The 26,226-nt window shown below is 45.1% G+C and overlaps 1 protein-coding gene across 1 annotated transcript in view; it reads right to left on the bottom strand.

Moving 5' to 3' along the window:
- Positions 1–26,226, bottom strand: part of LOC126471498 (polypeptide N-acetylgalactosaminyltransferase 16-like) — a 598,884-nt gene that overhangs the window by 105,889 nt on the left and 466,769 nt on the right. The window contains exons 3-5 of the mRNA XM_050099712.1: positions 22,325–22,426; positions 2,645–2,712; positions 2,489–2,554 (exon numbers count right to left, since the gene is read on the bottom strand). Of these exons, the coding sequence (XP_049955669.1) occupies positions 2,489–2,554; positions 2,645–2,712; positions 22,325–22,426 (236 nt within the window). The remainder of the gene's footprint in view (positions 1–2,488; positions 2,555–2,644; positions 2,713–22,324; positions 22,427–26,226) is intronic.

Below are 26,226 nucleotides of genomic sequence, written 5' to 3' on the forward strand. Positions count from 1 at the left end.
TTGTTTCGCAACACCTAAGATACCTACTTTTATGTCACTCATGCTAACAGCTGTTCTGGTTTCAAATTCAGGAAAATTTACTTCATCATCTTTCGTGAAGGAGTTACGGAAAACTGTATTTGGTAACTCCGCCTTAGTGGCACCATCATGGGTAACATATCCGTCGCTATCGCGCAGTGACGGTATTGAGTGTTTTTTGCCACTGGTGTACTTTACATATGACCAGAATCGCTTTGGGTTTTCTACTATATCTTGAGACAATGTTTCATCGTGGAAACTATTAAAAGCATCTCGCAGTGACGTCCGCACTAAATTTCGAGCTTCCGTGAAAGTTAGCCAATCTTGGGGATTTTGCGTTCTTCTGAATTTGGTATGCTTTTTTCGTTGCTTCTGCAACAGTGTTCTTCTGGCCCCAACTAGGCCCTCTACACTGAGGTGACAAAAGTCATGGGATACCTCCTAATATCGTGCCGGAAACCCTCTAGCCCGGCGTAGTGCAGAAACTTGACGTAATATGGACTCAACAAACAGTTGGAAATCCCCTGCATAAATATTGACCCATGCTGTCTCTATAACTGTCCATAACTGCGAACGTGTTGTCGGTGCTGGATCTTGTGCACGAACTATTCTCTCGATTATGTCCCATAAATGTTCGATGGGTCGCCAAATCTTTCGCTCGAACTGTCCAGAATGTTCTTCAAACCAATCGCGAACAATTGTGGCCTGGTGACATAGCACAATGTCATCTATAAAAATTCCATCGTTGTTTAGGAACACGAAGTCCGTGAATGGCTGCAAAAGGTATCCAAGTAGCAGAACATAATCAGTCGGACCAGAGGACCTAGTCCATTCCATGAAACACAGCTCACTCCATTATGGAGCCACCACCAACATGCACAATGTCTTATTGACAACTCGGATCCACGGAACCGTGGGGCCTGCGCCACACTCGACCCTACCATCAGCTCTTACCAACTGAAATCGGGACTCATCTAAGTAGACGACGGTTTTGCAGTCGCCCAGGATAGGTGCTACAGGCGATGTTGTGCTGTTAGCAAAGGCACTCGGCTCGCTCGTCTGCTGTCACAACCATTAACAACACAGTGGATACGTTCATCGTTCATCCCGTATTGATTTCTGCGGATTTTTCAAGCAGGGTCTGTTAGCACTGACAACGATACGCAAACGCCACTGGTCTCGGTCGTTACGTGAATGCCGTCGGCCACTGTGTTGTCCGTAGTGAGAAGCAATGCCTGAAATGTGGTATTCTCGGCACACTCTTGACACTGCAGATCTCGGAGTATTGAATTCCCTAACGATTTCCGAAATGGAGTGTCTAGCTCCAAATGCCCGCATCTCGTGGTCGTGCGGTGGCGTTCTCGCTTCCCACGCCCGGGTTCCCGGGTTCGATTCCCGGCGGGGTCAGGGATTTTCTCTGCCTCGTGATGGTTGGGTGTTGTGTGCTGTCCTTAGGTTAGTTAGGTTTAAGTAGTTCTAAGTTCTAGGGGACTGATGACCATAGATGTTAAGTCCCATAGTGCTCAGAGGCAGGCATTCTAGCTCCAAATACCATTCCGCGTTCAAAGTCTGTTAATTCCCGTGGTGAGGCCATAATTGAGTCGGACACCGTTTCACATGAATCATCTGAGTACAAATGACAGCTCCACTTTTTATACCTTGTGGTATATGCATATCAATACCCCATGACTTTTGTCATCCCTGTGCATACTGTGCAAGTTAAACGCACCATACGGCGACTAGTGCACTCTGCACGTTGCGTCATTGGAAAAGAGACAAAATCACGACTCGTCTGACCATCCAGACATCTGCTGTGCAGTTTCTATGTTGTTTGGTCCACTAAAGACGTGCTGCTTTTCGTTTAAGGGTGATCAATGGTCTTGTGTGAGGAACGTGACTCCAGACGTTCGTTTCACGGAATGTTCGTCCGGAGACGCGGCCACTATTCTTACGTCATATTATACAACTGCGAGAGGTAGAGACATTGGACAGTCCGTGTTGATACAACAACGCACTTCAGCACGGCGTTGTCACGGTCCCGTCAAAAGCAATCGCTCCTTTCATTCTGCTACGAGTACGCTCGACTCATTTTACTGCGCTGATTCCATAAGACTGACTGGCACATATACAGCACTTTGCTGTCAGCGATGGAGAATTAGACGACGGTGCCAGCTGGAAACCATCTGGAGCATTCTAAAGACACAAGTGTGCTCTTTCAAGCGTAGTGGTTAATATTTTGTCCGGTCATCTTAGTTTCTAGTATGGTGGAAGAAGTGCAGGGAAAAATCTTTATTCGGTTTGCGATAGGCTTATGTAATCGTGATTTTAGAATGATAAGCTGAAAAAGTAGTGAAGCTTAAAAAAATAGTGAAATTTCTGTGTCAATGATCTTCCATCTCAGAGGCCTATGGCAATTCGAAAAACGTGTTGACATTAGTGACAGTGCTGTCACACCGACACTTCTACTTACCTTCTCTGACAGTATTCCTTATGACCCGAACTTTTGGAATGGCTTCAAGAAGCGTACCGTCCTCCTCTGTAAAAAAGAATGCTGTTGTCATAACTGTCATCTCCGCAATACGCAGTTAAGACAGTCTATAGTGAGTGTGTGTGTGTGTGTGCTTACCATTGTCACTGAAGTCGTCTACAAGCAGTATTTCCTCCAGCAGCTCGGCGGGTGTGCGGTTGATTATGCTATTATGATAAAAACAAAAAGCCGTTACAATAACGATGACATAAATGTTGGAAAGAACAGTTTTTAGCAGCGTTAGGCAAAGTGTATTGTCGAGCACTACGTGTTTCCAGAATACTGCTTCAGTATTTGGGATGTTTATGAAGCAGTCCTGAAAGTGGATGTCGAAGTAATTCAAAGACGAGCTACTAGGGTCGAAACATGTCAGTATAGCCCACAGGAGGGAACTTAAATAGGAATATTAGGTATTATTAAAACAAACGCAACCAATCACTTGTACCTTTTGTTGATGTTACTTCACAACGAAAAACTAGATTCGAATGGACAATCACTCGCTGCAACATAGGTCTGTAACAGGTTTGTCCAGTAGCATGTGGTAATAGCCATCCAAAGTAGTTCTATGACGTGTGCCGGAAATTCGAGAATGGTCGCCTCCAGTCTGCGCAAAACACCCTAAAAATGTAGTGAGAACAGTTTCCTCCTCATAAGAAAAAATACTGATACAGATATACAGCACGATAAATTGAGCGGGCACGCTAATAAGCCGAAGTGTACGACAGTCAGCACGAGCTTTACATAGTGTTCACATATGATAAAAGACCTCTTTGCTCGAGCCTGTTTCGTGCAGACTCAGTAAGATAATTTTTGCACCAACGTCAGTCGTCCGTAATGTTACACCGAAAACGACATAAGGATAGCTGTTAGTACTAGATACAAGACAAACCTCTGCAAACGTCACGTCTAGTCATCTGAAAATCTGCATATATGCTCAAGAAGTCACCGCACAGTACATATAGAGGATACTTTGTACCACAATTAGCTAGCTTCTGTCTTCTTCCATTTGCCTAGAGAGGAACAAGAAGAATCTCGATACCCGTTCTACTCTCTGTCTTCTTAGTCTCAAGATCACTAAACGAGGTACGCGATGGAAGCAGCTTACTGTTGTGCAGCTTGCCTCGAATACTGATTCTCTAAATTTACCCAAAAGAGTTTTGCGAAGCAACTGTCGCCTTTCTTTCAAATATTCCCGCTTAAGTTCCTCCGTGCAACGTGGTAGCCCTTTGTATGGGCTGCACCGACCCGTTGCGATCCTAGCAGCCCCTCTATGAATTTGTTCGTTACGATTCTGTAGTTCTCGTGAATTGGTAACACTAGTGTTTTGTATGCTGTTTCCTTTATACACTTGTGAGCCAAAATAGTACGACCGCTGCTAACCGCGATATACATAGAATACCGCCTCGAGGCGTTACTGGTACGTGGCCCGGTAAGGGAAGCGTACAAGCGGAGCAAACATCAACATTCTAACCGCAATACGGACCGCAAATGGGGAAATCCACCAACGTTAGTGGCTTTCACAAAGAGCAGATTGTTATTCCCACTGTCTGGAATCGAACTTGTCGGAAACGCCGAAGCTGAACGTTTGTTGGCGCCCACTGTCTGGAATCGAACTTGTCTGAAACGCCGAAGCTGAACGTTTGTTGGCGTGCTCATAGTGCACATCTATGGGAATCCTGATGTCTAATTCCATTGGGAACCGTGTGAAAAAAAAAATGGCTCTGAGCACTATGGGACTTAACATCTGAGGTCATCAGTCCCCTAGAACTTAGAACTACTTAAACCTAACTAACCTAAGGACATCACACACATCCATGCCCGAGGCAGGAATCGAACCTGCGACCGTAGCAGCAGCGCGGTTCCGGACTGAAGCGCCTTGAACCACTCGGCCACAACGGCGGGCGAATCGTGTGCACCACGATCGTATTATTGCCAATATATATTGAATAAATGGTATGATCGGTTATAAATATCGAAAGTCTTTATTTTACAGATAGGTTTCGGTCACTGTGTGACCATCTTCAGTACTAAAAATACACAGGGACCATCAGACATGAGGATCTTAACACAAACGTGGTCCTGTTTATAACCACCATCAAAAATCTTCAGAAACATAAAACATATGCAAATGTACAGATACTCATTCAATAAATTTTTTCTGTGCTTGTGACCGCAATGTCAATACGCTAAACTAACGAAGTTTTGGTTCCTGTTGCAAGTTTCTTCAGGATGTTTTTGTTTACTGCTGGATGTTTCTTATATACCTGTAGAAGTGGCTATTACCTAATTCTGATAGACTGTTAAGGATGAAGGGATGGGATGTTAGAAGTCTTTATTGGTGTTTTTATTATTTCTTTGCAGTAATGCAAACACCAATTAAAACGTCAGGTTTCCACCAACGAAAAGAAATAATAAAAATACCAATAAAGACTTCTAACATCCCTTCCATTCAACCTTAACAGTCTATCAGAATTAGATAACAGCCACGTCTGCAGGTATATAAGAAACAAAGTTTTCTCATTCAGCAGTAAAAAAAAACACCCTGAAGAAGGTCACTTGCAACAGGGACCGAGACGTCGGTAGTTTTAGATATTGCCAATGTGGTCACAAACCCAGAAAAAATTTACTGAACGTGCAATGGCCGCGGAAGCCTACGTTTATATACAGATTCTCGTACGTACCAAATTATTCGAATGTTGTACGCTCATATCATAATAGCACAAAATTTTCTATGAGTTGTGACATGTACCACGATGACTACTTCCAACAGATATCTTCACTTTTACTGCATACAATAATTTTTAAATTAACAGAGGGGCCTATCTCATAACCTTAGCAGTTGCCGATCCAACGTACGGTGAGCGTGTAGTTTACACAGCCAACTAACTAAGCTCAGTATTGCAAAACAAACATCATAGTGCCCTCTATATTACAAAGTGTAGACCACGAAGACATCAAAAACAACAAATACCATCAACAGAAAAACCAAAGCTTAAATAAAATATAACCTTTAAAATAACATGACGACTTTTTAAGCGCAGTACAGCCACAATAAAAAGAAAAAAAAATACAATAAAGTTACCCCGTCTGACCCAAAGTACAAGATAAAATTTTATAGGAATATACCCAACTTAAAAACACATAATAGTTTTTTAAACACAAATACAGAGAAGTTAACATCAGAAACAGCCTTTTTACATTTAATCGATGTTTCCAGAAACATCGATTAAATGTAAAAACATTAACACTTTACAGTGGGACTTCACTCCCTCTTTTATCATACTCTAAGACTTGACCAACCTAATGAATGACACTATCAGCATATGTTCTTAACAAGTATTTACAAAAAGTAATAAAAAAATTAACAAAAATACCATAATCTCCCATATGACAATGGCGGTTATAAATAAGGCCACTTTTGTGTTAAGATCATGGCTGATGCTTCTTATGTATTTTTAGCACTGAAGATGGTCACACGGTGACCGAAATCGATCAGCAAAGTAAAGGATTTGAATATTTACTACCGATTCTGCCATTTAATCAAAATACACACATCAAAAAAAGTTTTGCATCACCTCGGTTCCGAGATTTCCGGAACCTGTACAGAAAATTGGAATAGAGATCAACACAAACATCATTTCCGCCCTTTTTTATTGCTCATGAAAACCACACCTTACAGCGAGACTTTCAGAGGTGGTGGTCCAGATTGCTGTACTCACCGGTGCCTCTAATATCCAGTAGCACGTTCGCTTGCATTGATGCATGCCTGTATTCGTCGTGGCATATTGTCCACAACTTCATCAAGGCACTGTTGGTCCAGATTGTCCCACTCCTCAACGGCGATTCGGCGTATATCGCTCAGAGTGGTTGGAGGGTCACGTCGTCCATAAACAGCCCTTTTCAATCTATCCTAGGCATGTTCGATAGGGTTCATGTCTGGAGAACATGCTGGCCACTCTAGTCGAGCAATGTCGTTACCCTGCAGGAAGTCATTCACAAGATGTGCACGATGGGGGCGCAAATTGTCGTCCATGAAGACGAATGCCTCGCCAATATGCTGCCGATATGGTTGCACTATCGGTCGGAGGATGGCATTCACGTATCGTACAGCCGTTACGGCAACTTCCATGATTACCAGCGGCGTACGTCGGCGCCACATAATGGCACCCCAAAACAGCAGGGAACGTCTATCTTGCTGCACTCGTTGGACAGTGTGTCTAAGGCGCTCAGCCTGACCGGATTGCCTCCAAACACGTCTCCGACGATTGTCCGGTTGAAGGCATATGCGACACTCATCGGTGAAGAGAATGTGATGACTCTCCTGAGCGGTCCATTCGGCATGTTATTGGGCCCATCTGTACTGTGCTGGACGGTGTCGTGGTTGCAAAGATGGAGCTCGCCGTGCACGCGGGAGTGAAGTTGCGCATCATGCAGCCTATTGCGCACAGTTTGAGTCGTAACACGACGTCCTGTGGCTGCACGAAAAGCATTATTCAACATGGTGGCGTTGCTGTCAGGGTTCCTCCGAGCCATAATCCGTAGGTAGCTGTCATCCACTGCAGTAGTAGCTCTTGGGCGGCCTGAGCGAGGCATGTCATCGACAGTTCCTATCTCTCTGTATCTCCTCCATGTCCAAACAACATAGCTTTGGTTCACTCCGAGACGCCTGGACACTTCCCTTGTTGCGAGCCCTTCCTGGCACAAAGTAACAATGCGGGCGCGATCGAACTGCGGTATTGACCGTCTAGGCATGGTTGAACTACAGACACCACGAGCCGTGTACTTTCTTCCTGGTGGAATGACTGGAACTGATCGGCTGTCGGACCCCCTCCATCTAAAAGGCGCTGCTCACGCATGGTTGTTTACATCTTTGGGCGGGTTTAGTGACATCTCTGAACAGTCAAAGGGACTATGTCTGTGATACAATATCCATAGTCAACATCTATCTTCTGGAGTTATGGGAACCGGTGTGATGCAAAACTTTTTTTGATGTGTGTATATTCTCTATCGAAATTGGATGAAGGCCAGAGAAAACACGAGTAGGCGGTAAGTCGTTGGACGTCCACGCCCCAACGGAGGCTTGCCCGCTATGTACGGCGACGATCTGTTCTTAGGATGATCCGACGACAACGTCACTTACGTTTGCAGTGGGCACAGAATCCTCGAGATTGGTCCGTGGATCAATGGAAACGTGGCGCCTGGTCGGAGGAATCATATGTGTTGTTAAACCAGGTTGCTAGTAGTGTATGGATTCGCTGTCATCTAGGAGAACAGCTACTTGAAACACGCACGGTATGACGGACGCACAACGCTGGGGGCAGTGTCATACTATGGGGGACCTGTGATAGTAATGGAAGACATCTGTAGACTACGTGAACATTATTTCTGTCCACCTGCGTCGTTTCGTGCTCGATGTCGTCCCCGACGGCGATGACATCGGAGCAGCAGGATAACTGTCCGTGTCAGAACGACAGAATCGTGCTATAGTAGTTTGAGGAGCATGGTAGTCAAGTCATGTTGTCATTATGGAGAAAAAATTCGTCCAACATGGATCGAATAGAACACGTCTGGGACGCCATCGGGCACCAGCTAAGCGTCAAAAAACCACCAGACCGTAATTTATGGGAACTACGTGACCTTTGCGTAGACATTTGTTGCCACATACCTTCCGAAACCTACCGAGGACTTTTTGAATCCGTATCACGCATATTCGCTGCTGTAGTGCGTCCAAAAGGTGTACCAACTGGCTATTAAGCAGGTGGTCGTAACGTTTTGACTCGTCAGTGGAGATCCACAATACTATCCCGACAAATGTGCCTTCCATTCAGTTTCCCTTTTGTTGATTTTACGCGTTACTCTCACATCGTGTCGCTTTGTAGTTTGGCCCACAGATAAACAAAATACCTGTCACCCTCGTAAAGAGGCCGCAGAACGCTTTGGAGGGCTGTAGGTGGTTCATAATTGCTAGTAGGCGGTGATGTGACCCTACAACCCCGACGTAAGTCTTATCAGTGAAGTCGTGTGTATGTGCCAGTCAGCTGTGTGTAATCAGCGAAGTAAGATGACCTGACATTGAGACGTGACAGCAGCCATGAAGTTTGTATGTGCCCATGGCAACACCATGAACTACGTCGCCAGATTTGTTGATTTATTAACGCGAGCTGTCCAACGTGTGTACGGCGTAGGAACAGAGGTCGTGAAGAGATTCTAAGCGACAGGGATTGGTGACTAGTGACAATCCGTACCTAACCCAACAGTAATTGCTGTTCTCAATGAATACAGGTCCATCTCAATCAGTTCCCGAAAGAATGTTACGAAAGGAAGTGCATGCAGTAGACAACTGGAACAGGGTTCCTCGCAAAAGGCCGTTGCTCACAGCGATATATGAAGGTCCGCGCCTTCAATGGGCCAAAAAACACAAACTTGACGATAGGTGACTGCAGGCAAGTTGTGTGGTCCGAATAATTGTAATTTTATCTCTTTTCCGAATGATACAAGCTTCCGCGTGCGTCGAAGGCCCTACGACGGGTTTAACTAGCAGTGTGTGGAGGCTGCAGTTCAGACCGCAGGTGGTTCCGTCACGTTTTAGGGTGTTTTCCGTACCATGACTTGGGCCCACTCATCCAAGTCACAGTGAATATGGACCAGGATGTTGATTTCAACATTCTCAAAAATGGCTCTGAGCACTATGGGACTTAACTTCTGAGGTCATCAGTCCCCTAGAACTTAGAACTACTTAAACCTAACTAACCAAAGGACATCACACACATCCATGCCCGAGGCAGGATTCGAACCTGCGACCGTAGCGGTCGCGCGGTTCCAGACTGTAGCGCCTAGAACCGCTCGTTCACACCGGCCGGCTTCAACATTCTCGATAACCAGATGTTGTCGTTGCTTCCGCATTTTCATAATGACTATGTCGTGGACATTTCTGTCTTTCAAGATGACAACACCCGTGTTCACAGGGTTTCACACATTGGTTGCCGGTTTGACGAGTACTTAGGTGCCATATCGCACATCGACCGGCCTGCTAAGTCATCCAATGCTACTAGACAGTGAATACGTGAGTCCATTTGGAAAATCGGGAGAAACATAGCAATCGACGTCCCGCAGTCTCGCAGCTTTGCGGGATGTAATCATCAGTGAGTGCCTTCAGCTTGATGTGGCATGTTGTTGTTTTGGTCTTCAGTCCTGAGACTAGTTTGATGCAGCTCTCCATGCTACTCTATCCTGTGCAAGCTTCTTCATCTCCCAGTACCTACTGCAACCTACATCCTTCTGAATCTGCTTAGTGTATTCATCTATTGGTCTCCCTCTATGATTTTTACCCTCCACGCTGCCCTCCAATACTAAACTGTACACGAAGAAATTTGAGGACTCCCTTCCCGGCGAAATTGCGGCCACTATCACGGCTAAAGGTAATGGTATACGGTATTAACTTGATGACTACTGGGGGTGATTACTTTTTTGCCTGCTGTGCTTATTTAAACGAAGTGAGAGGCTTTTGAAGTTTTCCACTGATCTTGAATTAGTGTCAACATATCCACCATTCGGTACACCCAGTGGATATACTACGTCGCTCTTAATTTACTTCAGGTTATCTAGCGGCTACACTGTCTTGTGGCCGAAATATTGAATTCCGTCTTCTGCAATTGCTTCACTACAATTCCTCCTTTCAGTCACTGCAGGAAAGCCGAGATCGCAGATATTCAGATATCGTGGAAGAGAAAATTATCTGTAATTGTGGCCAGAGGAAATATCTGTGGACCTGATGAGCTTCTTGTATGATTCTTTAAAGATGACGCGAAAACAACTGCTAACACTGTATCAGAAGTTTATCGTAGGTCGCTGGAGTAACACACGACTGCAAAAATGAGCAGGCTGTACCCGTTATCAAGGGGGGGGGGGGGGGGGGGTCACAGGGCAGATTCACATAATTATAGACCTTTATTGCTGTCGTCAATCTGTTATAGAGTTATGGACGCGATAGATTCGAGAACATTTCTCCGCACAAGCGACTTATCATTTGGCGCCCCCCCCCCCCCCCTCTTTTTTTCTCTCTCGTACACTGTGACCTGCGTCAGTTTTCACAACTGTGATACGCACTATATACACACTTTACGCTTGCACGCCTGGCGCCCGTTTCAGTTTGGCGCTCCAAGTGGGCCCTACTAGTTGTGATACTTCTTCTGCAGAAATCTTACAGTTGTTTCCCTTTCCAGTGTGGCACCCCAAGAGGCGGCTTTCGTCGCTTGACCTTAAAACCTGCCCTGGTTATGGAACACACTACATACTCACGTATATTTTTGGAGAACGATAATCTCTTCTGTAGGAATCAATATGGATCCACAAACAGAGACCTTATGAAACTTTGCTCTCTTTGTACGTGAATACGTTCCATACTTTCGCTTCGTTAAAAAAAATACAAACTTAACAAGTTTCGGACCAGATTTCCAACTACTGGTTCCAGGACTTTTAAGCAGACAGAACTCAACACGTGGTTGTTAATGGGATGAAGTGGACAGATGTAAAAGTAATTTCGAGGACGTTATAGGGCCGCAACTGTTTACAGTATATGTAAAGGATGTAGTGGATTATGCTGGAAGCTCCATGCGAACAATGCTGAAGCTGCAGTTCCAGGAAACTTTAGCGAAATACAGGACGACTTGCGGAGGATCGATAACTGGTACACTGAGTGGCAGTCGATGATCAACGTGAACAAATATAGCGGTGTACTCAGCCGGCCGCGGTGGCCGAGCGGTTCTAGGCGCTTCAGTCTGGAACCGCGCGATTGCTACGGTCGCAGGTTAGTATCCTGCCTCGGGCATGGATGTGTGTGATGTCTTTAGATTAGTCAGGTTTAAGAAGTTCTAAGTTCTAGGGGACTGATGACCTCAGATGTTAAGTCCCATAGTGCTCAGAGCCATTTGAACCAACCCGTTGTACTCATAAACAGGCGAGCTGGCCAATTACGCTGTTCTCAGTAACTGACTGGAAACAGGACCAATCGTAAAATACGTAGGAGTAACTGTTCAAAGCGAACTAACAACGACCACATAGACTAGCTGTAGGAAAAGCAGATGTCAGGCTGAGATTCATTGGAAGAAACTGCTCAAGACGGACAACATAGGCCACTTGTACGCAGAACGCTCAATTGCCAACTGTACTCAGAAAGTTACGTTGAAGTCGAAACTTCAGCAACTTCGTCAAACAGTTACAATTAAATGAAAGTATACTAGACAGCCAACGGAAGACAGGCTGTCCAGAGCAGCGAGAGCTCAGTCTTGTAACCTAATCCGACCGAAAGGGGAGAGCCGAATCTCTCAAGAGCACCCGCACAAGCCTAACACAGAACATTGCCACAAGTCATTCCCAAGCCTCGCTGGTAGCCCGCTAGAAAGTGTTTTTAGTAAGTTTCTGCGAAGTAACGGAATCTCTAGCCCAGCCGCTCCGTCAGGCCCCTGTGGGCGTGTCGCCGTCGCTCTTATGACAATGTTGGCGTCTGGAAAGCATCCACTCGACTCTCTCACACCCGTCGGCTTAACCCCTTCAAGACCAGCAGAACCCGCCTGTCACCGGAGCACCCGGGTGACGAGAGACGCTGCGTGGGAAGTCTGCGTGTGAAGGAATAGCGACTTTTCACCGCATGCAATTAGAGAGGAAAATCGAATTACTCAAAGATAGAAATATGAGAGGGGGCTCATGCCACCTCTCAGATGGTGAGAAAGAATTACTAACTCACATCTGCACATATATTTTTTTAAAAATGAAAGCTTAAAAATATTCAGCATGTAGCCATATACACAAACTAACTTTCGATGTGAATGTAAATTGACACTTTCCATACCCTTACGACTTATCGTGCAAATTATCCATGAAACACGTAACTAACTACCTAACCACTGTCTGGAACCGTTTTCGAAACATCACCGTTTCTTCAGTGTCTACGTGGCAAACGGGTCCATACTTTTTCTTTCCCAACACTTTCCTTTCAAGAACGTTAATGATGAAAATGATATCTCTGATAACACGTCCAATGAACGTTATTTTTTTCTTTTCCATCTAACTTAATAATCTTCTCTATTCGTTGACTTCCCTTAAGACTTTCGCGTTGGGTCTTCTTCCCAAACAGCTTGTTTTTGTCATTTTTCTCTGTATCCACATTTCAGCAACTTCGGGTAGATTCCTTTCCAATCTATCCAGAATCCAACTACCTATCCGCCATAAAATATTATGGTAGCTCATGGATATTCTATCTAGCATTCCACCACGAAATATTTCAGGTTTGTTACTACTGCACCAATGTTTCTTGTCGCACCTGATATATTGAGAAATGCATCTTTATTTGGCGTCACATTAGTCCTTCCGTCTCTGATAACCTCGTCATCGACGGTACGTTAAAACCTAATCTTCCGTCCTTTTGCCTTACGTTAGTCACTGCTCTTCAGTTCCATCCTTCTCCATTAAACAGTCCCATTGAGTCCATGCGTAAAGCCTGCCTGCAGTAGAAATTCGTGGTAGAAGATAGCGCTGTTGCGTGTAGCACTGAAGCAAACTGATTATTAGGATACTGCATTGCCTGTGTTATTCAGAAATACGATGCATGCATGTCCGAAGGAAGAGGCACCGCGGTGACTACAGCCGTTATGAAATACATTAAATGTACTCGAAGTTTCGAACATGGACAACCATCAGCAGCATAATGGAATGACGACAATGAAAATTTGTGGGGGACAGGGACTTGAACTCGGATTTCCCGCTCGTCGAGAGCGGTCGCCTTATCATGTGTCTATCCAAGAACGAGTGACGCCACACCCAAACTTCCATATGTCGTCAACCATTTGTCTACATCCTCTACTCGTACATCCATTACGTATATTCCCGTACAGGGGAGACATTTTACTTGGAAGTCGCTTTCCCAGTGTCAGCGGATAGATACGATATTGCAGTGCCTGTGTTATTCAGAAATACGATGCATAGTTCCTTCGGACATACACGCTTCACTGCTGCAAAAACAGCCGCTGAGGATTTCGTGTCTTTGATGGTGTAATTTCCACCGATGAGCCAAAACGTTACCAGTACATGTAGCTCTTCAGGCTTTCCCAGAGAGACGTTGCCATCTTGGAAAATTGCGTTTTCTACCGGTAATCCGCTTCTACCTCCACAATATTTGATCGTGGTCTAGTGGCTAGCGTTGCTGCCTCTGGATCACGGTGTCCCGGGTTCGATTCCTGGCCGGGTTGGGTATTTTCTCTGCACAGGGACTGGGTGTTAGTGTTATCCCCATCATTTCATCATCATCATCATCATTCGTGACAGTGGCTACATTGTACTGCGTACACACTGGACTGTGTAAAAACTGGGACTTTGTACAGGCGCTGAGACCGCGCAGTTGAGCGCCCAACAAATCAAACATCATCATCACGATGTTGGATCGCGTAACTCGCAGTCTTCATCAGAAGCTCCCTGAGGCCTCAAGGAACCTCAGAGAGCACGTGATGAAGACTGAGAGTTACGCGATCGAAATACCCTGCAAGGGCGACGTGGATTGTCGGCAGAAAACCCGATTTTCCTAGATGATATTACCAACGCCTGCTTAGTAGTGCGCAGGTTCACCTTTCGAACGTAGTGCAGCAGCGATTCTGCGTGCTGGAGATTAGACAAGCCCTTGATAGGTTTCCAGAAGTGTCTCTCACCGGATGTTTACGTACAGCTCATGCAGTTCCCCTAAATTACGGGCCTGTGGTTTGCGGCCGTAGAGATGGCACCCGATAGCGTCCCTGATGTGTTATCGGGGTTCAGGTCAGGCGAATCTGCTGGTCCGAACATCAACGTCAGTTTACTATCGTGCCCCTCACACAGCTTTGGCACGATTCTGGCCTTGTGACACGTTCAGTTATCCCGCTGTTCAGGTGCCATCGCCATCGGGAAGAGATCAAGCACGAAGGGACGTAGGTGGTCCGCAGCAATGTTCATGTTCTTCACAGTTGTTTGGTGTCTTTGATTACTACTGCATGTCCCGTGGAAAGCCAGGTGAATGCCCCCCTTTAGCGAAATGCTGCGCCCATTGGCCTGCGACCGTTGTGCGGTGCGCGTTTCTGGAAGCCGGCTGATGGCGTACCCGGACACAGCGAATGACACGTGTAACAATAAATGTGATTCGTTCGACACTTTTCCGTTGATCCACGGCCCAATCTCAACGATACCGTGCCCACTGAAATCGTAATTGACAGTACTGTTAGGTCACAAAGGAAACACGTTTGAGTCGTCTACTGGGGATCTCCATCTTCGACAATGTGCGCTGAGTGGAGTGGTACGAAATACTTTTGCCTACACCAGCTATGTACACACATTGCCACCTATCCTGCTTCACACAGCGGGTAAGCCTCCCACCTCGACGTTCTGTGATGGGCCAAAATGGCCGTACTATTTCTAGCTCATTGGCGGAGTTGGAGCTGGAGCGCTCCTACTACATTCCGCAGATAAACCTTCCCTAAATAACTCCTCGAGCTCACAGGCGCGTAATGGGACCCCTTAGGGAAATGGCAGCAAGAGAGGGGAAGAAAACCAATGTGCACTCCGTGTGCATACCGGGGGTAGTCATTCCAGATGTGGAAAGGGTCCTTCCGGATGCCATGAAGGGTACAGGGTGCACCCATCTGCAGGTGGTCGCTCATGTCGGCACCAATGATGTGTGTCGCTATGGATCGGAGGAAATCCTCTCTGGCTTCCGGCGGCTATCTGATTTGGTGAAGACTGCCAGTCTCGCTAGCGGGATGAAAGCAGAGCTCACCATCTGCAGCATCGTCGACAGGACTGACTGCGGACCTTTGGTACAGAGCCGAGTGGAGGGTCTGAATCAGAGGCTGAGACGGTTCTGCGACCGTGTGGGCTGCAGATTCCTCGACTTGCGCAATAGGGTGGTGGGGTTTCGGGTTCCGCTGGATAGGTCAGGAGTCCACTACACGCAACAAGCGGCTACACGGGTAGCAGGGGTTGTGTGGCGTGGGCTGGGCGGTTTTTTAGGTTAGATGGCCTTGGGCAAGTACAGAAAGGGCAACAGCCTCAACGGGTGCGGGGCAAAGTCAGGACATGCGGGGACCAAGCAGCAATCGGTATTGCAACTGTCAACTGTCGAAGCTGCGTTGGTAAAGTACCAGAACTTCAAGCGCTGATAGAAAGCACCGAAGCTGAAATCGTTATAGGTACAGAAAGCTGGCTTAAGCCAGAGATAAATTCTGCCGAAATTTTTACAAAGGTACAGACGGTGTTTAGAAAGGATAGATTGCATGCAACCGGTGGTGGAGTGTTCGTCGCTGTTAGTAGTAGTTTATCCTGTAGTGAAGTAGAAGTGGATAGTTCCTGTGAATTATTATGGGTGGAGGTTACACTCAACAACCGAACTAGGTTAATAATTGGCTCCTTTTATCGACCTCCCGACTCAGCAGCATTAGTGGCAGAACAACTGAGAGAAAATTTGGAATACATTTCACATAAATTTTCTCAGCATGTTATAGTCTTAGGTGGAGATTTCAATTTACCAGATATAGACTGGGACACTCCGATGTTTAGGACGGGTGGTAGGGACAGAGCATCGAGCGACATTATACTGAGTGCACTATCCGAAAATTACCTCGAGCAATTAAACAGAGAACCGACTCGTGGAGATAACATCTTGGACCTACTGATAACAAACACACCCGAACTTTTCGACTCTGTATGTACAGAACAGGGAATCAGTGATCATAAGGCCGTTGCAGCATCCCTGAATATGGAAGTTAGTAGGAATATAAAAAAAGGGAGGAAGGTTTATCTGTTTAGCAAGAGTAATAGAAGGCAGATTTCAGACTACCTAACAGATCAAAACGAAAATTTCTGTTCCGACACTGACAATGTTGAGTGTTTATGGAAAAAGTTCAAGGCAATCGTAAAATGTGTTTTAGACAGGTACGTGCCGAGTAAAACTGTGAGGGACGGGAAAAACCCACCGTGGTACAACAACAAAGTTAGGAACCTACTGCGAAAGCAGAGAGAGCTCCACTCCAAGTTTAAACGCAGCCAAAACCTCTCAGACAAACAGAAGCTAAACGATGTCTAAGTTAGCGTAAGGAGGGCTATGCGTGAAGCGTTCAGTGAATTCGAAAGTAAAATTCTATGTACCGACTTGACAGAAAATCCTAGGAAGTTCTAGTCTTACGTTAAATCAGTAAGTGGCTCGAAACAGCATATCCAGACACTCCGGGATGATGATGGCATTGAAACAGAGGATGACACGCGTAAAGCTGAAATACTAAACACCTTTTTCCAAAGCTGTTTCACAGAGGAAGACCGCACAGCAGTTCCTTCTCTAAATCCTCGCACAAACGAAAAAATGGCTGACATCGAAATAAGTGTCCAAGGAATAGAAAAGCAACTGGAATCACTCAATAGAGGAAAGTCCACTGGACCTGACGGGATACCAATTCGATTCTACACAGAGTACGCGAAAGAACTTGCCCCCCTTCTAACAGCCGTGTACCGCAAGTCTCTAGAGGAACGGAGGGTTCCAAATGATTGGAAAAGAGCACAGATAGTCCCAGTCTTCAAGAAGGGTAGTCGAGCAGATGCGCAAAACTATAGACCTATATCTCTGACGTCGATCTGTTGTAGAATTTTAGAACATGTTTTTTGCTCGAGTATCATGTCGTTTTTGGAAACCCAGAATCTACTATGTAGGAATCAACATGGATTCCGGAAACAGCGATCGTGTGAGACCCAATTCGCTTTATTTGTTCATGAGACCCAGAAAATATTAGATACCGGCTCCCAGGTAGATGCTATTTTTCTTGACTTCCGGAAGGCGTTCGATAGAGTTCCGCACTGTCGCCTGATAAACAAAGTAAGAGCCTACGGAATATCAGACCAGCTGTGTGGCTGGATTGAAGAGTTTTTAGCAAACAGAACACAGCATGTTGTTATCAATGGAGAGACGTCTACAGACGTTAAAGTAACCTCTGGCGTGCCACAGGGGAGTGTTATGGGACCATTGCTTTTCACAATATATATAAATGACCTAGTAGATAGTGTCGGAAGTTCCATGCGGCTTTTCGCGGATGATGCTGTAGTATACAGAGAAGTTGCAGCATTAGAAAATTGTAGCGAAATGCAGGAAGATCTGCAGCGGATAGGCACTTGGTGCAGGGAGTGGCAACTGACCCTTAACATAGACAAATGTAATGTATTGCGAATACATAGAAAGAAGGATCCTTTATTGTATGATTATATGATAGCGGAACAAACACTGGTAGCAGTTACTTCTGTAAAATATCTGGGAGTATGCGTGCGGAACGATTTGAAGTGGAATGATCATATAAAATTAATTGTTGGTAAGGCGGGTACCAGGCTGAGATTCATTGGGAGAGTGCTTAGAAAATGTAGTCCATCAACAAAGGAGGTGGCTTACAAAACACTCGTTCGACCTATACTTGAGTATTGCTCATCAGTGTGGGATCCGTACCAGATCGGTCTGACGGAGGAGTTAGAGAAGATCCAAAGAAGAGCGGCGCGTTTCGTCACAGGGTTATTTGGTAACCGTGATAGCGTTACGGAGATGTTTAATAAACTCAAGTGGCAGACTCTGCAAGAGAGGCGCTCTGCATCGCGGTGTAGCTTGCTCGTCAGGTTTCGAGAGGGTGCGTTTCTGGATGAGGTATCGAATATATTGCTTCCCCCTACTTATACCTCCCGAGGAGATAACGAATGTAAAATTAGAGAGATTAGAGCGCGCACGGAGGCTTTCAGACAGTCGTTCTTCCCGCGAACCATACGCGACTGGAACAGGAAAGGGAGGTAATGACAGTGGCACGTAAAGTGCGCTCCGCCACACACCGTTGGGTGGCTTGCGGAGTATACATGTAGAATGTAGAATGTAGAATCTTGAAGTACACAGAACTTCTTAAAAAATGAGACAGCGAAATGACGCGGGATGTCGTTACAGGGCCGCTCCTTGTCTCTATGCTGTTTTTGTCAACTGAGGTACTCAGCTGTAATGTCAAAACACGAAATATTATAATTCCGCGAAATTATGAAAATGACATTACATTCACTGCTTTCAGATTCTGCTTAAGGAGCTACACGGTTACTCCTAATGACTGCCAGTATCGTAGCTCACAGGAAAACTGTCAGCAATTCAAGGTAAACGAGAAAGTAGGAAGTTAGAGTGGGAGGAAAGTGTTTCGCGGTCGAAAAAGTAACTGGGAACAGCGAATGAAGCTCGCCAAAAGCTTCAATTCCAGCTTTCATTTAAGTTCTTCGTAGAGCTATTTCTTCTTGCTGTATCATATTACTTGCTAAAGTTGCTTTTGTGTTTTAAATTCTAGTAGTTGCTCAGAAAAGTTTGAATCTTTTATATACTGCAGTGTCTCCTAAATACCAGAAGGTTGCTTTTCGAAGACAATAACTTGTCACAAGCAGTTTACCTTAAAACGGTATGTAATATTTATTGTAGCTCCCTTGTCCTTCTCAATACTAAACTTGTTGTTACATGAAATACTTAGGTAATAATAACGAATGTATTAGCATATTTGTCAGTACAGTCAGACACGTAAACCTGGTTTTGTAATCCGACGGCCTCTTCTTTGTTGTAAATCATTTGACTCACTACGGCATGGTCCAATCCAACATGTCGAAACCTACCCCGAAATTTTTCACACAGGAAGAATACAACGAAAGAAACGCACTGCCAAAATTTTAGCTGATAAGGCGCACTGCACGTATTTTTTAAAAAATGTTAAAATTACTCATTTTTGCCGTACGAAAAACCGCTTATAACAGCGATTTGTACAACGCTTCCTGCCTTGTGCGTGAATCGGCGGATAAGCAGACGCAGCCGTGATAAGAGAACGTAGCGCCGCGTAGCGCTAAGTCCAAAGAGCACACTCGCGAATTTTAACCACTTAAACCATACCAGAAATGTCTCAAATAATCAATTTTTTGGGTAACTTGCAAACTTGCAATTCATATCAACAGGTTAAGTCCCATAGTGCTCAGAGCCATTTGAACCATCCATCAGGCGGGACCTCATTTTATTGACATAAAACATTTTATAACAATACCTGTGGCACAGTTCTAATGATAATTTTCGAATAATAACTACGAATCAGTCTCTTTTTTATTTCCTGTAGTTGTCACAAAAATGCTAAGTTTCTTTTGGAAGACGAAACAAACATTTTCCTTACACCAGACATGCCTGATAAAAGAAGAATTAACGCATTCAGGCACTCTACACTAATTACTAGCGTTATTCAGATAGAACTAGAACTGGGTAGGAAATGATTCTGGTTTTGTTCTGCGTACCGGGCATACCTGACCAAATTAGTCATGCAAACTGACACTGCAGAAATGACTGAAGTTAAGCATTAATGTACCGCTGATAAACCTGAAATGGCAAAGAGCTATCCGAAATTATATTCTCCTACATCTTTTTGAAAAATGCTTTACGCTGCTCAAAATTTTTTCTGTCGAGAGGTTGAATTACATTATTAATTCCGGGTGGAATATGAATTTCTTTTCGTTGTCCTCCTAAAGGCACAGGTATCATTATGTTCAGATCAAGAGGCCAACAAAAAGAATGAATTATTTCATAGAAACGATAAGAGGACTGTCCGCCTCCTGTAGTTGAGTGGTCAGTGCTACAGAATGTCAATCCTAAGGGCCCGGGTTCGGTTCCCGGCTGGGTCGGAGATTTTCTCCTCTCAGGGAGTGGGTGGTGTGTTGTTCTAATCATTGTCATTTCATCCCCATCGACGCACAAGTCGCCGAAGTGGCACCAAATCGAAAGACATGCACTCGGCGAACGGTCTACCCGACGGGAGGCCCTAGTCACACGACATTTACATTTATATAAGAAGACTTTCAGATGTAACATTGAAAATTACTCTTTTGTGTCTTTCCTCATTTTAATACGTCGATTACAAGATTTTTGCAAGTAAACAGTTTTCGTTTTCCAATATTTTGTTCTAATTTGGCTTGATGTTGCTGAAGACAGATATAAAGCTACGGAAACAGTAACCCAATGATATTTCTCATTAGCACTGTTGTATGAGAATAAGTCACAGCGTTCATCGACCGCGCAAGTGATTGTCTTTTTTTCACTAGAAGTGATAAAGTGCGGTTTGCACGTAGTTCTTGCACAAAACGTAACTGATTGGCTTTGTACATCATTTTAGGGGATAATAAGAAGCTTCATTTTCACATCAGCTACGAATTTCTCTATAGTATGACCTATTAATGACGTCTGCTCTTGAGGTTTACTTGAGGTACACTTCGTAATTTTGCGACTTCCTTTCCATATAATTTTCAGGTCGAAAAAGACTGCAAATCAGTAAAGTTCATATCACCTGGTATTCCGAGCGCCTAGCGTTTAGTCTCAATTTGGAAATTTTATGGTTATGGTAAGTCCTATGGGACCAAACTGCTGAGGTCATCGGTCCTTAAGCTTACACAACGCTAAGGACAACACAAACACCCATGCCCGAGGGAGGACTCGAACCTTCGATGGGGGCAGCCGCGCGAACCGTGACAAGGTGCCCGAGTCCGCGCGGCTATACCGTGCGGCCGTTGTTTCATAGATATCTCGAGAGCAGTTTTAAACCTTTAGAATAATATTTTGTTCATACTTGTATGAGTTTCATTTTGGCGCATGTTTCGTACTCCACATAAATCTTTCTTCCATTTATAGAACACATGTTGAAATTTTACGAAACGAAACTGGCTTTGCACACTGCCTAAGTTTATGCGTTTTCTCCCTCCTTCGTTTAACCAAAAGATATACAGCCTCCATGTTTGTTCTGGAGTTTAATTCGCACATCTTCGTGTCAACCACAATCAGTGTAAGTGGCGTCAACTAAAAAGGACTCGCAATACGGCGGCCGAACTTCCCCGCATGGGGCCTCCCGGCCAACAATGCCATACGATCATTTCATTTCATTTCAGTGTTTCTTCTAATGTTTCCACAATTTCTAATGAAATATCGACATCATTCAAATGAATGTCCAAGAAATTGACTAATAAATAACACACATGTAGGTCTTCAGCAGAAGTAAATGATTTCGACTGCATACCGCGTTCCTCTGCATTTGATCATTGTAAGGCTGAAAACATTAATTGGATTCCACGTTACTGTAAAATTCTGGAACCTGCACAAAGACAGGTGCAAGTATATATGAAGAAATCACAAAGAAAATTAAGTTTTATCTCTATTGTTAACACTTAGTGATACCGCAAAAGCAACTGCTAATTGTTATGGATATTAAATGAGTTGCGAAACGAGTGGATGGTAACTGTGAAAAATCTGTTGTGTTAGAGGAACTATCAAAGGAACCTGGAATTCGCTTTACGAATTATCATCACGTTGTGCCTTGTTATCCGTTTACCGATGAGTTGTCAACGAATGATATGTGGCCACCATGTTGCGCATGCTCTGCTTGCTACAACTACGGCAGCGTTGTATAGTTCTCCAGTCGCCCGGTGAGCTGTGATCGGCAATTTCCAACATTTATTAAACTAATAATTGCAGTGTGTCTTAGCAACTAAAATTTTGACAATATGTTGCTTTCGGTGTATTCTTCCTGTGTAAAAATAAGGGCAGGTTTTGACCTTTTGGATTGGACAATTATCTTATCAGAAAGAAATTATTTGTGCTCTGAGGTCTGTGAAAATGATACTCGATAGAAAACTGGATTATTTGTATGTAGATTTCGACATCGAAGCTGGTATTAAAGTTGGAGAGCAGTAACTTACCTGACGACAGTCCTTAGGAGGGCCGAGCGGGCCTCGTTGTGGAAGGAAATCACTACGCTCGTTGTCTTGTCGCTGTCTATGGTGTATGTCATCTCTCTGCAACTAGGCAAACAAAACGCACAAGATGTAGCTCGGTAGTACCACATTGTAACGCAAAGGACAAGTTTAGTTACTAGAATGCGCAAACAATCCATCTCTGGTGTTGGCTGCAGCTGATTTGCAGCCAGACTCAGGAGAAGGATGTATGTTGGTCTTGTATTACTGTTGTGGCCGGCCAAAATAATAAAAATATGGAAAATGAAAAATATATGCCAAGAGGAGTCACTTTCCCGAAAGTAGTTTTATTACATATACACTGACGAGCCAAACCATATGACCACCTGCTTAACAGCTTGTTTGTCCGTCTTTGAAAAGAAATACATCACTGATTCTGTTTATCAGGGATCCGATAGCTTATTAGTAGGTTTGTGGAAGTATTTGGCATTAAAAATCTACGCGCAGGTCATGTAATTTGCGTAAATAACGGGCCCTTGATTTGTGTACGCGGTGACGGCGCCCGGTAGCGACCCAGACGGGTTCCGTTGGACTTACATCAGGCGAATATGGTCGACGACACACCAACATGAATTCACTACAACGTTCCTCAAGCCACTATAGCACGGTTCTGGCTTCGATATGCGGATAATTTTACTGACGAAAGATGACAGCGCCGTCGGGGAAGACAAAGCATGAAGGGATTCAGGTCGTTGGCAGCCGTCAGCGTGTCTTCGATTATTACGACAGGTCCCATGCTAGCGCAGGAGAATGTCTCCCGCAGCATAGTACTGCTGCCACCAGCCTGCGTCAGTGGCACGCTGTACGTTTCGAGCCGCCGTTCACCTCGGTGACACAGTTTGTGGAGACAACCATCGTGATCTGCGTAATAATAATCTACCCTTTGTCAAAGTAACTTATCTCAATGGAGCTCTCCATTTGCACCCCATATCTTCGCTAGGGTGATCTCCCGCCCGTGTCTGCCCCGCTTACTCACTTTTGTTAACCGCGTCACATGCCCAAAACGCCGTCAGGCGGCATCCAACGTAGCGATGGGACTGAATGCTCCCTGCGGCGTCGAGGGAAACGGAGGCGGTCAGGAAAGTACACTATGTGATCAAAAGTATCCGGACACCCTAAAAAAAGACGTTTTTCATATTAGGTGTATTGTGCTGCCACCTACTGCCAGGTACTCTATATCAGCGACCTCAGTAGTCATTAGACATCGTGAGAGAGCACAATGGGGCGCTCCGCGGAACTCATGGACTTCGAACGTGGTCAGGTGATTGGGTGCCACTTGCGTCATACGTCTGTACGCGAGTTTTCAACGCTTCTAAACATACCTAGGTCCACTGCTTCCGATGTGATAATGAAGTAGAAACGTGAAGGTTCCCGTACAGCACAAAAGCGTACAGTCCGACCTCATCTGTTGACTGACAGAGTGCGCCGACAGTTGAAGGGTGTCGTAATGTGTAATAGGCAGACATCTATCCAGACCATCACACAGGAATTACAAACTGCATCAGTATTCACTGCAAGTACTATGACAGTTAGGCGAGAGGTGAGAAAACTTGGATTTCATGGTCGAACGGGTGCTCATAAGGCACACATAACGCCGGTAAATGACAAACGACGCCTCGCTTGATGTAAGGAGCGTAAACATTGGATGATTGAACCGTGGAAAAACGATGTGTGGAGTGACGAATCACGGTACACAATTTGGTGATCCTATGACAGGGTGTGGGTATGGCGAATGCTCGGTGAACGTCATCGGGCAGCGTGTGTAGTGCCAACAGTAAAATTCGGAGGCGGTGGTGTTAGGGTGTGATCGTGTTTTCCATGGAGGGGGCTTGCAACCCTTGTTGTTTTGCGTTGCACTATGACAGCACAGGCCTACATTGATGTTTTAAGCACCTTATTGCTTTCCACTGTTGAAGAGCATTTCGGGGATGGCGATTGCATCTGTCAACACGATCGAACACCTGTTCATAATGCACGGCCTGTGGCGTAGTGGTTACACGACAATAACATCTCTGTAATGGACTGGCGTGCACAGCGTCTTGACCTGAATCCGATAGAACACCTTTGGGATGTTTTGGAACGCCGACTTCGTGCCAGGCCTCACCGACCGACATCAGTACCTCTCCTCAGTGCAGCACTCCGTGAAGAATGAGCTGCCATTCCCCAAGAAACCTTCCAGCACCTGATTTATCGTATTCCTGCGAGAGTGGAAGCTGTCATGATGGCTAAGAGTGGGCCAACACCATACTGAATTCCAGTATTACCGATGGGGGGCACCACGAACTTGTAAGTCATTTTCAGCCAGGTGTCAGGATACTTTTGATCACATTGAGTATGTAAGCAGAGCAGAGACGAATGGGGAATCATTCTAGTGACGACACAGTCCGCAACGGGGTAAATCCACTAATACAAGCGATTTTCACAAAGGGCAGAAGGCTATTATCTGGTGCCGGGGAATGAGTATCTCGGGAATGGCGCAGCTGGACGGTTATCCATATGGTACTGTCGTGAGCATCTATGGAAAGTGGTTGATGAACTGGGAAACCAAAAGTAGGCATCAAGGTGTTGGGCGCCCAAGCCACACGTGGACGTTGGAGGTTTGCCATTACAGTAAAAGGAGATAGGTGGCGACCTGTGGCAGGACATTGTAGAACACGGCGCTCCACAGGAGATGATTCCAACATGTTATCATGTTGGCCAGTGGCGGCCGGTTATCATACGCTAATACACTACTGCTCACTGTAAATACTGCAGAACAATTGCGCTAATTTCGCTTTGAATACGAGCCGGAAGGCGCACTAAAATGACGCCTTTTCTCTTAGATTGCGTGCTGGTATGCAAATAAAATGGATGAAAGTATGTTTTGTAACACTCTTCCCGTGATAACTAGAAACCACTATTGAGTGCTGAAATGATTGTGAGCCGCTCTATGATCAACTCAGAGAAGTGACGCAGCTGTCAGTTTTCGACTATGCTTGCTCTGATGTGATGTTTACCCACCAGCACTATGAGTGCTGCGTTCGTCACATCACCTGGTCAGTATTTTTCCTTGAACTTACGTGTAACATATTGTCAAACATAGAGTAAGAGGAATTTTAGAGGAGCAGTTTTTGTAATGGCGCTATGGTCAAACGTATCTTCTGTACCTATGGATGGGGAAAGCATGCCACCGGCCGCTGCTGATGAGACCCATATCGGCACAAGTGTACCAGTGTACTGTAAAAGACATACCGGCCGTTTTCGTTTCCAGTGATTTCCAGGAGCCGCACCGCCCACCAGTGGAGGAGTGGGGTGTGTCGTCTGCGCCAGATGCTAAATTTCAGCTGGACCGCCCGCCGCCCGCACCCTCCCCCCCCCCCCCCCCCCCCACGTTACCCCATACGGCAGTCGCTTTCCTGTCCTGCAATAAACAGCGTTTTCAGCCTGAACGTGCGGCGTCGTGAAAAAAGAAGAAACATAAAGAGGATGGAGGAAAGTGCTCCAGCACTTTACATCCAGATTCATCTGTTGAATCTGCCATGGACTGTGATACACGACCGTATCCAGGCCTATAACTTTCTTACTATGAATGTGAACAGAATTAGTTCTGATCTTAAGAATTGTGGCTTTGCGACACTTTATGTACGATTCAAGTGAAGACGTAACATTTTTGCTATAGGTATTATTTGATTATTTTTCTATTCCCAGCTTTTCTACTTTCTTTAATGTGGCTCCTAAACGATCTACTGGTACTGCGTTATTTTACAGAGAGGAAATACCACAGACCGATTTCGAAGTTCTTGATAACGGCCAATGGATTGGCAATGGATAGCTTGCACTTTTTGTAACCTTAGTTTAATTCTTCTTTA

This window comes from Schistocerca serialis, chromosome 3 (genome assembly GCF_023864345.2).
Source record: "Schistocerca serialis cubense isolate TAMUIC-IGC-003099 chromosome 3, iqSchSeri2.2, whole genome shotgun sequence".
NCBI classification, from domain to species: domain Eukaryota; kingdom Metazoa; phylum Arthropoda; class Insecta; order Orthoptera; family Acrididae; genus Schistocerca; species Schistocerca serialis.